This window comes from Antechinus flavipes, chromosome 3 (assembly GCF_016432865.1).
Source record: "Antechinus flavipes isolate AdamAnt ecotype Samford, QLD, Australia chromosome 3, AdamAnt_v2, whole genome shotgun sequence".
Lineage (NCBI taxonomy): Eukaryota > Metazoa > Chordata > Mammalia > Dasyuromorphia > Dasyuridae > Antechinus > Antechinus flavipes.
In genome coordinates, this window is record NC_067400.1 from 244,178,326 (window position 1) to 244,191,780 (window position 13,455).

General features: G+C 35.2%; 1 protein-coding gene across 1 annotated transcript in view; it reads right to left on the bottom strand.

Annotated features, from left to right (window-relative positions):
- RRP1B (ribosomal RNA processing 1B) overlaps positions 1 to 13,455 on the bottom strand; it is a 63,099-nt gene that overhangs the window by 16,212 nt on the left and 33,432 nt on the right. The window contains exons 11-14 of the mRNA XM_051984795.1: positions 13,431 to 13,450; positions 12,502 to 12,630; positions 10,970 to 11,709; positions 8,295 to 8,447 (exon numbers count right to left, since the gene is read on the bottom strand). Of these exons, the coding sequence (XP_051840755.1) occupies positions 8,295 to 8,447; positions 10,970 to 11,709; positions 12,502 to 12,630; positions 13,431 to 13,450 (1,042 nt within the window). The remainder of the gene's footprint in view (positions 1 to 8,294; positions 8,448 to 10,969; positions 11,710 to 12,501; positions 12,631 to 13,430; positions 13,451 to 13,455) is intronic.

Here is a 13,455-nt window from a genome sequence, read left to right on the forward strand (position 1 = left end):
TCTGGGAAGTGACTGGAAGCAGTGGGCAACAGTTAGAAGTAGAGTAATGCCCTCCCTATTTACTTGACCAAAAGAGCCCATGCCCAGGCCTAGAAGGGGCCCCTACCACTTTCCTGAGATGCCAGAGAGGGCTCTGAAGAGCCAAAGCATTTTAATGTCTAAGAACTAAGGGTCCTAACCTTGGGAAGTAGAGGTTAGCAAAAGAGACTCGGGGTGAGCCTGATCAGCGGGTCAAGTCCTCTCCCCATCACAAAGTCTCTATTCAGGTAACAGAGCTGGAGAGAAAAGTAGACCAAAGACATCGACTAGTACAAAGAATTATTACAAATGTAAAGTTACCCCAAGAGAAGCTAGCAAAACTGCAAGCTGGTAAAGACTCAAAGGAAGAAAAAGGATATTCCACAAGGACTACATGAATACTTAGAAGTAATGAAACAAGAATAGTTGGAACTGGATATCATAACTCTGTAGTAGAGTTTCCTGGCTTTTCCCCAAAGGATAGTAAAGTGAGTGCTGACAGAGCAAGAGTGATAGCAGGTCAAAGAATTAGGACTTTCAAGGATAGAATTAACTTTACAAATGAACTGGTTGACCATATAAGGTCATTATTTCAAAGAAAGAAAAATCAGCCCAGAGTAAGGGATGGAAAACTAGAAAAAGGAACTAGAAATCTCCCTGAGAATGAACAGAGAAATGAGAACACAAGGGGTCATATGTCAGGGAGGAAAATTTGGGAATAAAAGATCATGGGGGTGATAGAGTTGGACATGATAGTGAGGAAGAGATCTAACCCATGGTCATCCTTTTTGATGACTAAGATATATTAAAGATATGAGTTAAGTGAGCTAAGGAAAATGAACTGGAAACCAGGGTTTTCAAAGGACATCAATATGCATAGAGAAGTCCCTAAGTCTGAGAATGGGGAAAAACATTCTATGTCACAGACAAAATCTTTTTGAATTTTTGAATCCTTTTCATCCTTTGAATATGCAGAGACATGGCTAGTTTTGAATATGGTTATTATGTAGAAAAGTAAATCAGAGAATAGAAAATTTCTTAAGTCATTAAATTAGGGGATTTTTTTCTTTGGTTGATTGAGAGGAAGTACATTTCTTTTTTCCTGACATGGAATTGTGATCAAGCTCATTAAACTGTTGCCAAGTTTTAATTCCTAATAAAAATAACTTCTTTTTAAAAAAGTGAACAAACCAAAAATGAAATAAAAACTCGAGGAGAGAAATGGAATAAGTAGCTTATTAAAAAAGGAAAATTGTATTCGAGAAATAGCCTCCTTGAAAACTAGAATAAAGCAAAAACAAAAAAACACAACCCAATAATTTCATGATAGAGAATCTTAAAGTCAAAAATTGAAGAAAATTTAAGACAAGTGATATAAAAAGGTCTGGTCTGGGTTTGGTAATCTCTACTACTGGGAGAGGTTGAGGCAGATGAATTTTCTTGATTTTGGATTGCAAGAGGGCTAACCCAAACAGGTATCTGAAATTGTACATCAATATGAGATGCCTCTCAGAGTAGGGGATTACCAAGCCGCCTAAAGATGAATGAATCCACACAAGTCAGAAATGGAGGTCAAAATTCCAGAAATACTATACCTTAAATTCATAAAAAGTCAATAATTGTATTTCAATGTGGTGAAATCCTACCTAATTTATACACTTAAAAAGTTTTCAAAGAAGTTTTAAAGCTTTTTATCAGACTGCGAAAGTAGTTTACAATAGAAAAATGTTTAAACTTCTTAAAGAGGGTCATGGAGATATATCATAGATGAACCTAGAAGTCAGGATATAGCCTAAACCTGGGGAGGTGGAAGTCAGGGGATGAAGACAAAGCAAAGCAGACTGCCCAACCCAAAAGAGTCAAAGACCACCCTGGATTTGGAAAGATGTTTCAATTCAGCAAATAAAGCTAGAAAGATTAATAAACCAAAGATGACCCCAACCAACAAAATTAAGAATTAGTGCAAATCTAAAAAATTCCCTTAAGCAAAGTATAACTGTTGAGGAAATTGAGGGGATCAGGACAGCAAATGGTTAACTGAATGAACCACACTGACTTCATTCTGGCTAACTCAGTTCCCTTTCTATTCATTTATAGGTCTAGTCCAGCTTCTATTTTGTGAGAAAATTTATTCAATTGTGGTAATTGGGTGAAAGGCTTATTGAACTTGAATAACGAGGAAACTGAACCATCTCTCCTTGTTTAGAAACCCTTAACTAAGGACCTAGGGTTATGCTGATCAAAAATCTGGTCAGATACAAAAGAGCATCATCATAATTATACATTTCAAGTAACTCATATGTCTTATCTGAAAACTGGCTCCATGCTGATTCACTTGTTGTTTCCATGTTCCTTTGATTGTTTACAGACACTTGGAGTGGGATGCTTTTTTTTTTTTTTCCTGAATGAAGGGAATTGCACCTGTTCATTCTCCCTCTCCTAACTTGCAAAGTCCCTAATCTTTCATCCAGTTAGAAGTCAGATTGACTAATATTGTACTATTTTCTTTTAATTAATTGATTTTATTTGTTTAAGGTATAGTAATCTGTCTCCTTATGAATTTGAAGTGCAGGCCTAAACTGAAGAAGGGTCGTAGTGCTGATTTTAGGCAACTGGCATACACTAAATAAGCTGATGTGCAAGGAAGATCAATCCTGTGTTTTCTCAGTCATTTCATCTCACACCCACCACAGTTTGCAAGAACTGCAAAGGAAAAAAATGGATTTACTACAAGGATTGCATGAATGCCTAGAAGGAACAAATAGACTAAATGAAAGTTACTGAGCTGTTAGAAACATTGGGTAAAATGAAGGCAGAGAAAAATACCAGAGAAGTTCCTTTATAAAAGGAATTTCAAGTAGGAAAGTCTTAGAAATCTTGGAGCTAAAACTCACAACTCCCATGTCCCATGTCAACCTGTCAAAAAAAAAATTCAACTTGTAAATACTACAAAGTAAGCCAAGTACTAAGGAAGCACAATCAGATTTTCACCCGGCAGCTTCTACCATATAAAGAGAAACTTTAAAAACAATATTTCAAAAGGCAAAAGATATAATTTTATACCCAATAATAATTCAACCTGCAAAGGGAACTATCTTGTATCTCCTAAATTCTGTTTAGTTTTCGCTGTGACCTCCAATTCCTCTAACACTCAAATTCTTTCTCAAGTTATCGCCCTTGCACTAAATATATTCTTTTCCTTTTTCCATCTTGATCTCCTGGTGAACCAGTTCAACTATTATTCTGCCCTCTTCTCCCAAGTCTCTTAACAAAGATTTTGCTCTGCCCAAGTATCAGCATTAGATCACTCTCACCATTCACTCTTTTCTTCTACTTACATGCTAGTGAATCAAGCCAGAGAAAACCATGAAATTGTGTTTCCTACAAATGTTACATAATCATAACTTGCTCTGTAAAAAGACTACCCTTTAAAATTCTTTACTTCCCCTTCATCACAGCATCTTTTCCAAACTTCACTGAAAAAATGAGTCAATTCACTAAAAGCTCCCTCCCCCAATCATTTCAATAATATACAGAAAGAGCTTACTACATGCCATGTACTGTTCTAAATGCTTTACAATTACTCTGTCATTTGATCCTCACAACCTTTACCTTAGGAGGTAGGTGCTAGCTATTATCCCCACTTTATGGATAAGGAAATTGAGACAAACAGAGGTTAACTGACTTTCCCAGTGTCACACAGCTAATAAGTACCTGGGGTCAGATATGAACTAGGGTTTTTCTTACTTCCTAAGTGGTACTGCAGTTGCTGCACCACTTCAATGTTCCTATCACTCTTCCTCTATTAATTTCTAATCCTAACATTAACAGGTGGCTCGCTCTTCTTGTTAAGATCAACCCCAATGTATGCACAAGTTATCCCAATCATCCTCTCTTCTCCAGGAGACTGCCACTTCTTAGCATCTTCATTTACTTTCTGTCTATTGTCTGATATTTCCTACTGTCTAAAAACAAGTCCATATCTTCCTCATCCTCAAAAATTTTCCAAATTGATTAATCACCTCTAATTATTCTAAATTTCTTCTCTCTTTTGTGGCTAAACCCTTTGAAACGGGCATCTACGACTATTCTTATTACTTCCTTTTTTCTTACTCTTCAATATGACTTCCAACCTAATCATTCAGATAAAATTCTCTCTGAAGTTATCAATCTCTTTAATACCCAGATCCAATGTCCTTTTCTCAATTTTCATTCCTGTTAATTTCTTGGAGCTTTTAATATAGTTAAATCATCCTCTCTTCTTTATACATTTTCAGTTCACTATTCCGTTCTGGTTCTCCTTTCCGATTACTACTTTTTAGTAGTAATTCCTCTAACACTAGTAAAAAAAAAAAAAGATTTTGCCAAATCTTCTGTCCTATCATGTCCACTAACCACAAGTGTTTTCCAAGGCTCTGTCTTAGGCCCTCTTCTGTTCATTCTATAATATTTTACTCATTAGTTCTCAAGGATTCAATTAATTATTTTCATGATTCCCAGATCTATTTATCCACCTCAACTTTTTTCCCTCTGATCTCCAGTCTAACATCTATTGGATTTCTGGAACTAGATGCTTTGTAGACATCTTAAATTTGGTATGTCCAAAACTGAAGTTATCTCTTCCTTCTCCCAATTTTCCTGACTTCTTAATTTCCCTATTATTATAGTGGCAGAGGGGGAGAAGAGAGGGAACCATCATTCTTCACCTTATCCAAGCTTGATTTCTCACTCATCTCATCCTGCTCATATTTACATAGCTGCCAAATCCTTAACTTTTATCATATCTATTCCCCTTCTCCCCCTACCCTCTGCCACCACTTTTATGCAAGCCTCAGTGATTTTTTTAAAAACATAAGTCTGACCATATCATATCCCTATCAGACCCCTAGTATTTAATAAACTTCTATAATTTTGGGAATCATTCTGGATGTTTTAAAAGTCCTTTATAATCTGGTGACACATTGGACTTCTTGCTGTTCCTCAAACACGACATTCTAATCTTTGGCTCTGTACATTTTCATTAGTTGGAACTCTCTCCCTTTTCTAATTTCACTTTAATTTCCACCTTCTGCAAGAAGTCTTTCCCAGGTTTCCTTAATGTCAGTATCTTCCTTCCACAGTCATTTCCAATTTGTCCTGCATTTATCTTGTTTTTACATATTTGTTTGTATGTTCCCTTCCATGTTAAGCTGAGAACTCCTTGAGAGCAGAACAGATTTTTTGTTTTTGTTTTGCCTTTATATTTTCAGTACTCAGCACTATACTTGTCAATAGTTAGTACTTAATAAATACTTGCTGATTTGAACTCATTGCAAAGCTGGGTATAATCTACTGAGAGAAAAATATAACTTTACTAAAGGACTTTCAAAAACATTTCTGATAAAAAGACTAAGAGCTCCAAAATATGAAAACAGAAGTCCAGAGAAACTTAGAAAAGTAAATTTATTTGAGCAACTTGAAGTTGTATGATGTAACATCCTAATGGGAGAGAAGAAACAAGTTTTCCTTTAGAACCTAAGAGAGTTAATAGAGGAAAAAAAGGGGTCTCTGTTCTGAAAAATTAGAGAGGTAAAAGAGAAGGAAGAATAAAAGAAATGCATTAGTTAGTGTAGAAAGTAAAAAGAGGTTATTTCTGGGGTGTATGAGAAAAAACATTTTCAAAATCATAGAAGGGGTGTGGGAAAAGGGTATCAAGATTAATTTCACTTCTGATAAGGGAGAAGTGAACACACAGTGTTGTGTAGAAAAACATCAAACTTAATAGGAAAATAGATGGAAAGAAAGGTGGGTAGGCAGTGGAATAAAGAGGAAATACAATATCAGAATAAAGTTGCAAAAGAACAAACTTCTTTAAAGAGGGAAAAAAGAGGGGGAAAAGAAGGGAATCAAAGAAATCAAATCTAACAAGAGTGCCTTACATGACAAGTGGATACTGGCTAAACAAATTGTTGCATATGCATATAATAGTGTTTTAATGTGCCATAAGAAATAGTCAAAGAGGATTTCATTTTAGGTAGTCTATAAAGAATGAAGAATGAAGCCAAATAATAACAATTTATATAAGGACAGCAATATTGTAAAACAAACAAAAAAAACCAACCAAAATCAAAAAGCCAACAACTACTTTGAAAGAATTGATTATGAGTAATACCATCTTATAATAGATATGATATTCTGGATTTGACTTGTATGTGGAATAATTTTTGACCACATGACACAATAATTAAGGCCAAAAGTAATTTAGTATTTGATAAATCTCCAAACCCCAGTTTCTGGAATAAAATCACCATTTGATAAAAATCAATGGGAAAACTGGAAAATGTCAGAAACTTGACACAGACACAGATCTCATAGCCCATACTAAAATAAAGTCCAAATGGGTACATGATTTGGACATAAAGGATGATACCATAAACAAATTAGAAGAACAAGGGCTAGTTTACCTATCAGATCTTTGGAGAAGGGAGGAATTTATGACCAAAGAAGAACTAGAGAACATTATGAAAGGCAAAATGGACAACTCATTTCATTAAATTAAAAAGTATTTGCACAAACAAAACCACCAGAAACAAGATTAAAAGAGAAGTACAAAGCTGGGAAAAAATCTTATAGCCAGTGTTTCTGATAAAGGTCTCATTTCTGAAATAATTAAAGCCATCTATAGTTATATGAAAAAATGCTCTAAATCATCATTAGAGAAATGCAACTTAAAACAATTCGGAGGTACTACCTCACACCTCTCAGATTGGCTAAGGTGACAAGATAATGATAAATGTTGAAGGGGATGTGGTTGAAAATTAAGACACTAATGCACTGTTGGTGGAATTGTGAAATGATGGAGAATAATCTGGAACTACGTCAAAGGGCTATAAAACTGTGCATACCATTTGACCCAGCAGTGCCATTACTGGGTCTGTATCCCAAGGAAATCATAAAGGAGGGAAAAGAACCCACATGTACAAAAATGTTTGTAGCAGCTCTTTTTGTGGTAGCAAAGAACTGGAAAAGGAATAGATGCCTAATTGGGGAATAGCTGAGCAAGCTGTGTTATATGAAGGTAATGGAATATTTTTGTTCTATTAAGGCCTGGAAAGATTTACATGAACTCATGCTGAGTGAAATGAGCAGAACCAAGAATACATTGTATACAATAATAGCAAGAATGTGTGAATGATCAACAATGAAAGGTTTGGTTCTCAATGGTTCAGTGATCCAAAGCAATTCCAATACACTTTGGACAGAAAATGCCATCTGCATCCAGAAAAAGAACTAAAGAGACTGAATATAAATCCAACACATGCTATGTTCATTTCTTTCTTTTGTTTTTTAATCTTTCCCATGGTTTTTCTCTTTTGCTCTTATTTTTCTCTCCCAACATGATTCATAAAGCAATATACATTAAAAATAAATAAATATTTTTTTAAAAGGCACAGAAGAAAATTGAAGTTCAGAAGGAAGCACAAATAAGCCAGGCAGTTTTAAAAGTCAAGTGCAGAATATATTAAATGCTTTTTAAAGAAAAGCAAATAACATGAAATGGAGATTTCACAATGTCATATAGAATTTACTTTTTGTGTTTTGTCATATGTACACATACAATCTCTTTCAGGTGTTTAAATGTTTATAGAATTTTAGAAACCCAACAAATTATTTAATAAAAAAAATTTTCCCAACCAGGTGTGCATTCATGCTGGAAAAAGGTAGTTATAATAAAAAGGTTTAAAATTTAGACAAGTGGTATTTTGTTGCTCAGCAGAAGTGTCCACAAATAAAAAAAAATAAAATATTGAACTCCCTGGATTCCCTAGGTGCCATAATTCTAGTCAAGTCAAATCTCTTGTGTTTCAGTTAGAATTGTACTAATTTCCTAGTGGGATGTTTCTGTTTTCACTGTCTTTAGCCCACTGATGCCAGTTTAGTTTTCTTCATCTTTGCTCTGTATTTGCATGAGTATGGATAATAATTTATCAAACTTGTTTTGGACTGGTTGCTCCAATCTCCATGATTCAAGATATTCAAAAAATAACAAAGTTTTTATGGTCCAGAACTAACAGGTCCCATTTATCTACCCTAGTGCCTGGAATAACCCGAGTTACTATGGATAGCAACCAATCCTTTTCCCAAGAAAGGCCTAGGTTAAACCTGATCCAGAGTTCTGTTGTGAGATGGTTAGTTTTGGCAAAGCAGAATGAAAATATTTGGGCTTAATGTGGTAGAACATACACACAAATACACACAAACAAAATATTAGATTAAAATGAAAAATTCTACTATACCTGAATGGTGGGGCTAGGGGAAGAGATATTAACGCTGCTTTTGGATTTTCTAAAGAACAAGGGCTTAGGTAAGGTTGTATTTTCAAATTTCACAAAGTCGTTTTCAGTCTTTAGCTTCTTTTTCTTCAGTGGACTAAAAGCTGCACTGCTTCCCTATGAGGAAAAGGAGAAACAAACAAACAAAAAAACCATGATCTTAACAAAGCAGTTCAATCAAATCTATGTACCTATCAAGTAGAAAAAGACAAATCAGGATTCCAGTACGGATATCCAGAGGAAGAGTCCCAAGAACAAGGATACTGATAATTAGAACTCAACAGTTCTAGCAGAGTTTTACTTATCTCCCTTTTATGGCTTTTTTTTTTAATGGCAATAAAGGATTCATTGCTTTATTAGAACTCAAATTTCCATATGCAAAAAATGTGTACTCATATGGCAATATATTCACCACTAGAACTAAGGTCATATTGATAGGTCAAGAAGTATCAAGATATTATTGATGAGGAATTTCTTTAAGCAGTTCTGGCTGAGCTGCTCCTGCAGATCTAATGTTGAAAGGAAACAGGGGCTACTACTTTTTAAATACAGCCCAATACCTACTGGGAGACATCTGAGAAAAGTGTGGCCTTACTTTCAACTATAAACATATACATCCTGGAAAGGAAAAAAAGCTTCCCTAGATCCTGGGAATCTTTAATTCTGTAATTAACCCTTTAATCTGTAATGACCAAGTTTCTTGAAAATAAGGTTTGTGTTTCCTTAAATTCTTTACGGTCTAGATTAGGTTCTCCTCATAATTCTATTAAAATGATTCTAACCCAAGGGTTAATGATCTTTCTTCAGTTACTCTTTATATCCGACCTGTAATAGTAGACACACTGTTACCTACTTCTCTGCTTTTTAAAACCTGCCTCTTTTTGCTTTTTCAGCACTGAAAGACTGATTTTCCTACTTCTTTCTTGATTTTTAACATTGACTGGAAAGAGGGAGAAGGGAGAAAAAGAAATGGTGATAGTACTAAAAGTAACTAAGCCAAAGGAAGGAAAAAAGGAGGCGGGTAAGGGCAGAAAAGGTAAAAGGAGGGACCAATTTAGCCTTGGTTCAAATCTTGCCTCTAACCCTTAAGAGTTAAGTGACACTGAATATATTACATAATCACTAGGTGACTCAGACTTGGTGCATGAAGAAATTTATAGGTTGTGTTTTTGTTTCTTCTACACCTAGGATTTTATCAATGAACAAGTAAAAGTATCTAGTATGTTCTAGGTACTGTGCTAAGTGTGGGGATATAAATACAGGGTATCCCATTACTGGTTACAGGGAGAGGGAGTTAGAGAGGAGAGGGAAAAAAGGTTGGGGAAGGAAAGAATATGAACAGAGCAAAGCCACTAATGGAAGACGGAGTGTTTTTGGTGAGAAACAGAGTCCAGTTTGTCTGGCTCACAGGAGGGGGAAGCAAGATCAGTAGGCAATGAATCTGAAGAGTTTGGGATCAGGTTGTGAAGGGGTTTAAAAGAAAAACAGATGAATTGATTTTTTATCTTGGAGGCACAACAGGAAATCATTGGAGCTTACAGAAAGTGCGTCACTTCTATACTTAAAGATTGCAAAGCTAGTGTTTGACACACTATGCAAAACTAACTCTGCATACATATATTTCAATGACTTATGATTTTATTGCTGAGGGTATTCTCTCCAAGGAGGTAGTTCTAAATTTTCTGACTTGGTAGATCTTTGTGACTGAAAATTTTATCACTCTGTGTAGAAGCTAGAATAAGAGGATGACAAATGAAATCCTTGGAATTCTACTCTGAGAGTTTCATATCAATTCAATCAAAATTTGTTAAAGGCATGATAGTGTGCCAGATATTGGGGATAACAAAAATAGATGTCACAGAGATGGTAATCTCAAGTAGTTTACATTCTAATAGTGAACCACAAAAATTTTATGATGTAAACAGAAAATTATAAACTTATGGCTACATTTTATTTATTGACCACAAAATAACCCAATGTCTGTCAATGACAATGCAGTCATTTCAGTGAACCATAGTAGCCAACTCATGACATTTTGCATGTAACTAAGTTTCAATCTGATGCTAAACCACATCTTTCATATCACAATACAACTTAAAAAAGCACAACCTTGAAAGTGTGCTAAAAATATGTTGACATATTCTTAAGTAGTGATAAATGTGTAAAAATGCTAAGTGAATGACACAAATAATGAAGTATTTAAAACAAGGCAAATATTTAAAGAACAAGACTGTAGCCTTGTTTTTAATTTATATCTGATATCTGTATATAGAGTGCCAGGACCATAAAAAAAATGACAATAAAACCATCCACCCACCAACATATTAAGTTTTATCCTCCAAGTGCAGAAAAGACTCATGATTGGTTGAGTTAATGACAAAAAATAAAAAAAATAAAAAATAAAAATAGTTTTTAGTTTAACTACACATTTGTATCATTTTGTAGTCCATGGAGCTATTATTACATACTGAAATGTAAAGTGCGAGCTTGTTTCATTACTTCTTCAACTCAGAGACCCATGGCAAACAAGGAACATATCACAACAAATCCTCCAAGAGAAAACAAGGAAGGCATTCTGGAGGGTTAATTGGGGACTCCTGCAGAAACCAATTCTATCCCCAAGAATCTGCTTTTCTTACCGTAGACTGGATTTTCTTCAGCTCAGCCTCCAGGGCTCCATTAGTTTCCACCAAGTTTAATACCTCCTTGATTTTCTTCCTCTTTTTCAGAAAGGCAACCTTCTGGTTGGGCAAGCCAACCGGTTCAAGGCTATCCAGCTTCCCCTTTTTTTTCTTTAGCTTGACACTCTGAGTCAGGAGGGCTGTGCAATCCCCTTCTGCAGCTGGACTATCAAGCAAGCCTTCCTTCTCTGGCCGAATTGCCACCAATGGGGATAAGCCATTACTACTGACTGTTAGAGCCCCAAGTTTCCGTTTCTTTTTCACAATTTTGACCCCACCTGCTGGGGGACTGCTATTGATGGGCTCCTGGGAAGCACTGCTTCCTGGGCCATTTTGAACAGCAGTCTCAGCAGGTGGTATCCCCATCTCTGCCACTTCCTCAAGGACCTTTAAGCTTTTCTTTCTTGGCCGTTTCCTTTTGTTTTGTGCATTGGCAGTTGGGGGATGCTCCACCCCACTTTCCTCAGCTACACCAAAGGGTGTATCTATTTCATTCTCGGGGGTACCTTTTTTGGGGTCTTTTTTCTTACATGGCTCTGGTTCACTGTTCCCATTTGGTTCAGGAGGAATGAAAGTATCACCAGAGCCTGAGTTTTCAGGATGGGAATTATTTTTTTTTTTCTTTCTTCGTTTTCTCTTTTGAAGATTGCATTCACTTTCTTCTTCAGCTGCATTGAATTTCTTTGGTTTGCATTGCCCTGCAATCAAATCAAAACCAGTACATTAGACTCTCAATAGATAGATGAGACCTCAGAAAGCACAGATTCAAAGGGAGACACAGAGATCTTATTATCAAGGAAGGATTTTTTTTACCCTCTTACTTAATACTACACTGTAATTCTGCTGTGTGACTGGTATTTATCTTGTGAAAGAAACTAGAGAAATGTTTGTACTAGTATCCATATTACAACTGAAAACTGGGAATGCCTTCTCTAGTCTGCCTCAGGAATAGCTAATTATCTTTCTTCTGAAAACTGTAATAAAAATGTAACTAACTATTTTCATAAATTGGTTTTCTTGGGGTGATTTTAAACCCAGAATAATTTTCTTAAACTGATAAAAACTGGTATAAACTATTAAAATAATATAACCTACCCAGGACAATTCTTTTTCTCTTTTCTGGAGATGAATATATAAAAAGTACTTGCAGCTTCTACCAACAACTTAGTAAAACTTTTGAAATAATTTCCCCTTTTTTCCCCTGGTCTCTTGTAACTGAAAAATTTTACCTTCTCTAGGATAAGTAACAATAAATCAAACAGAAATGGGCATGATTGAGTCTGAATGTGGTACAGTGAAAAAGGCTCCAGATTTAGGATCAAAACCCGAGCTTAAATCCCTATAAATCACCTCATCTCTTAAGAGTATTGGATTTCTTATCTGTAAAGTGAGGTTAGAGATGATTTCTCATTCCTCTTCCAACGCTAAAATCCTGGGATCACTTTTCTACTTTCTGCATTTCATTTTTGTTTTCAGGCTTTGCAGCTTACCTTTTTCTTTCTCTAATTTGGGTTTCTCTGTAAGTTTATTTCTTTTTTTCTTACGCCTTCCCCGAGTAAGGGTGTGGTCATCTTCATCTGTAGAAATGTCTTCAGGGAAACTGATTTGAGGGAAAATGCCTGCCAGATGTAAAGTCATATATATCAATGTTGCTATTTCCCTAAGCACAGAAAGCTATAAAAGTCATTAATTCATGCTTCTCAGACATTCCATTCCACCATCCTACTTTTCTCTTGAGAGTCAGCATTTCCCTCATTTAAAAAGCAACATATCAAGAAAAAAAAAATTCATGGACTTGTGAACTAGTGCAGATTAAGAGTCTTAGGAAAACTTTATTCCTTGAGTATACAACCATACAACTCAGTCCTAAAATCTAGAGCAATTACACTTGAGGCTGAACAGATAACATTAGTCTTTATACATATGTCAAACCATTTTCCAGACTTGGTATAATTTTTGTACTAACACATACAACATATATGATGGTTTTAGTGATGCAGTTGCTTTATTCCTCGAGTTTCTGAGATCATATGCTTCCCCTCCCCCCTTTTTCATCTACCCTTCCCCATGGAATAATGAATAACAAATCTCTTGAAGAAATTTTGAAAAATAATCTCTTTCTTCTAAAGACAGGACCAAACTTTAACAATCCTAAATGAAAAAAAATTGACTTTGTTTTTAATCAGATCCAAAAAAAGCAGACTAAGTATTTTTAAAAAATCAGGTCTCTCTTTTTGAAACATGTAAACTGGTTCCTGATGGTAGTAAAATGATAGACATTATTATGGTATAAAGCTTATGAAAAGTTATTAGAACATGTTTTAATAAGCACATAACAAAAAGTAATAATTCAGTTTTTTTTTAAAAAAAAACTGATGGCTTGAAGAAGAATATTATGCATGTTTAGTTCAATTCTCACCTTCAGATAAATCCTGAAATCTGGA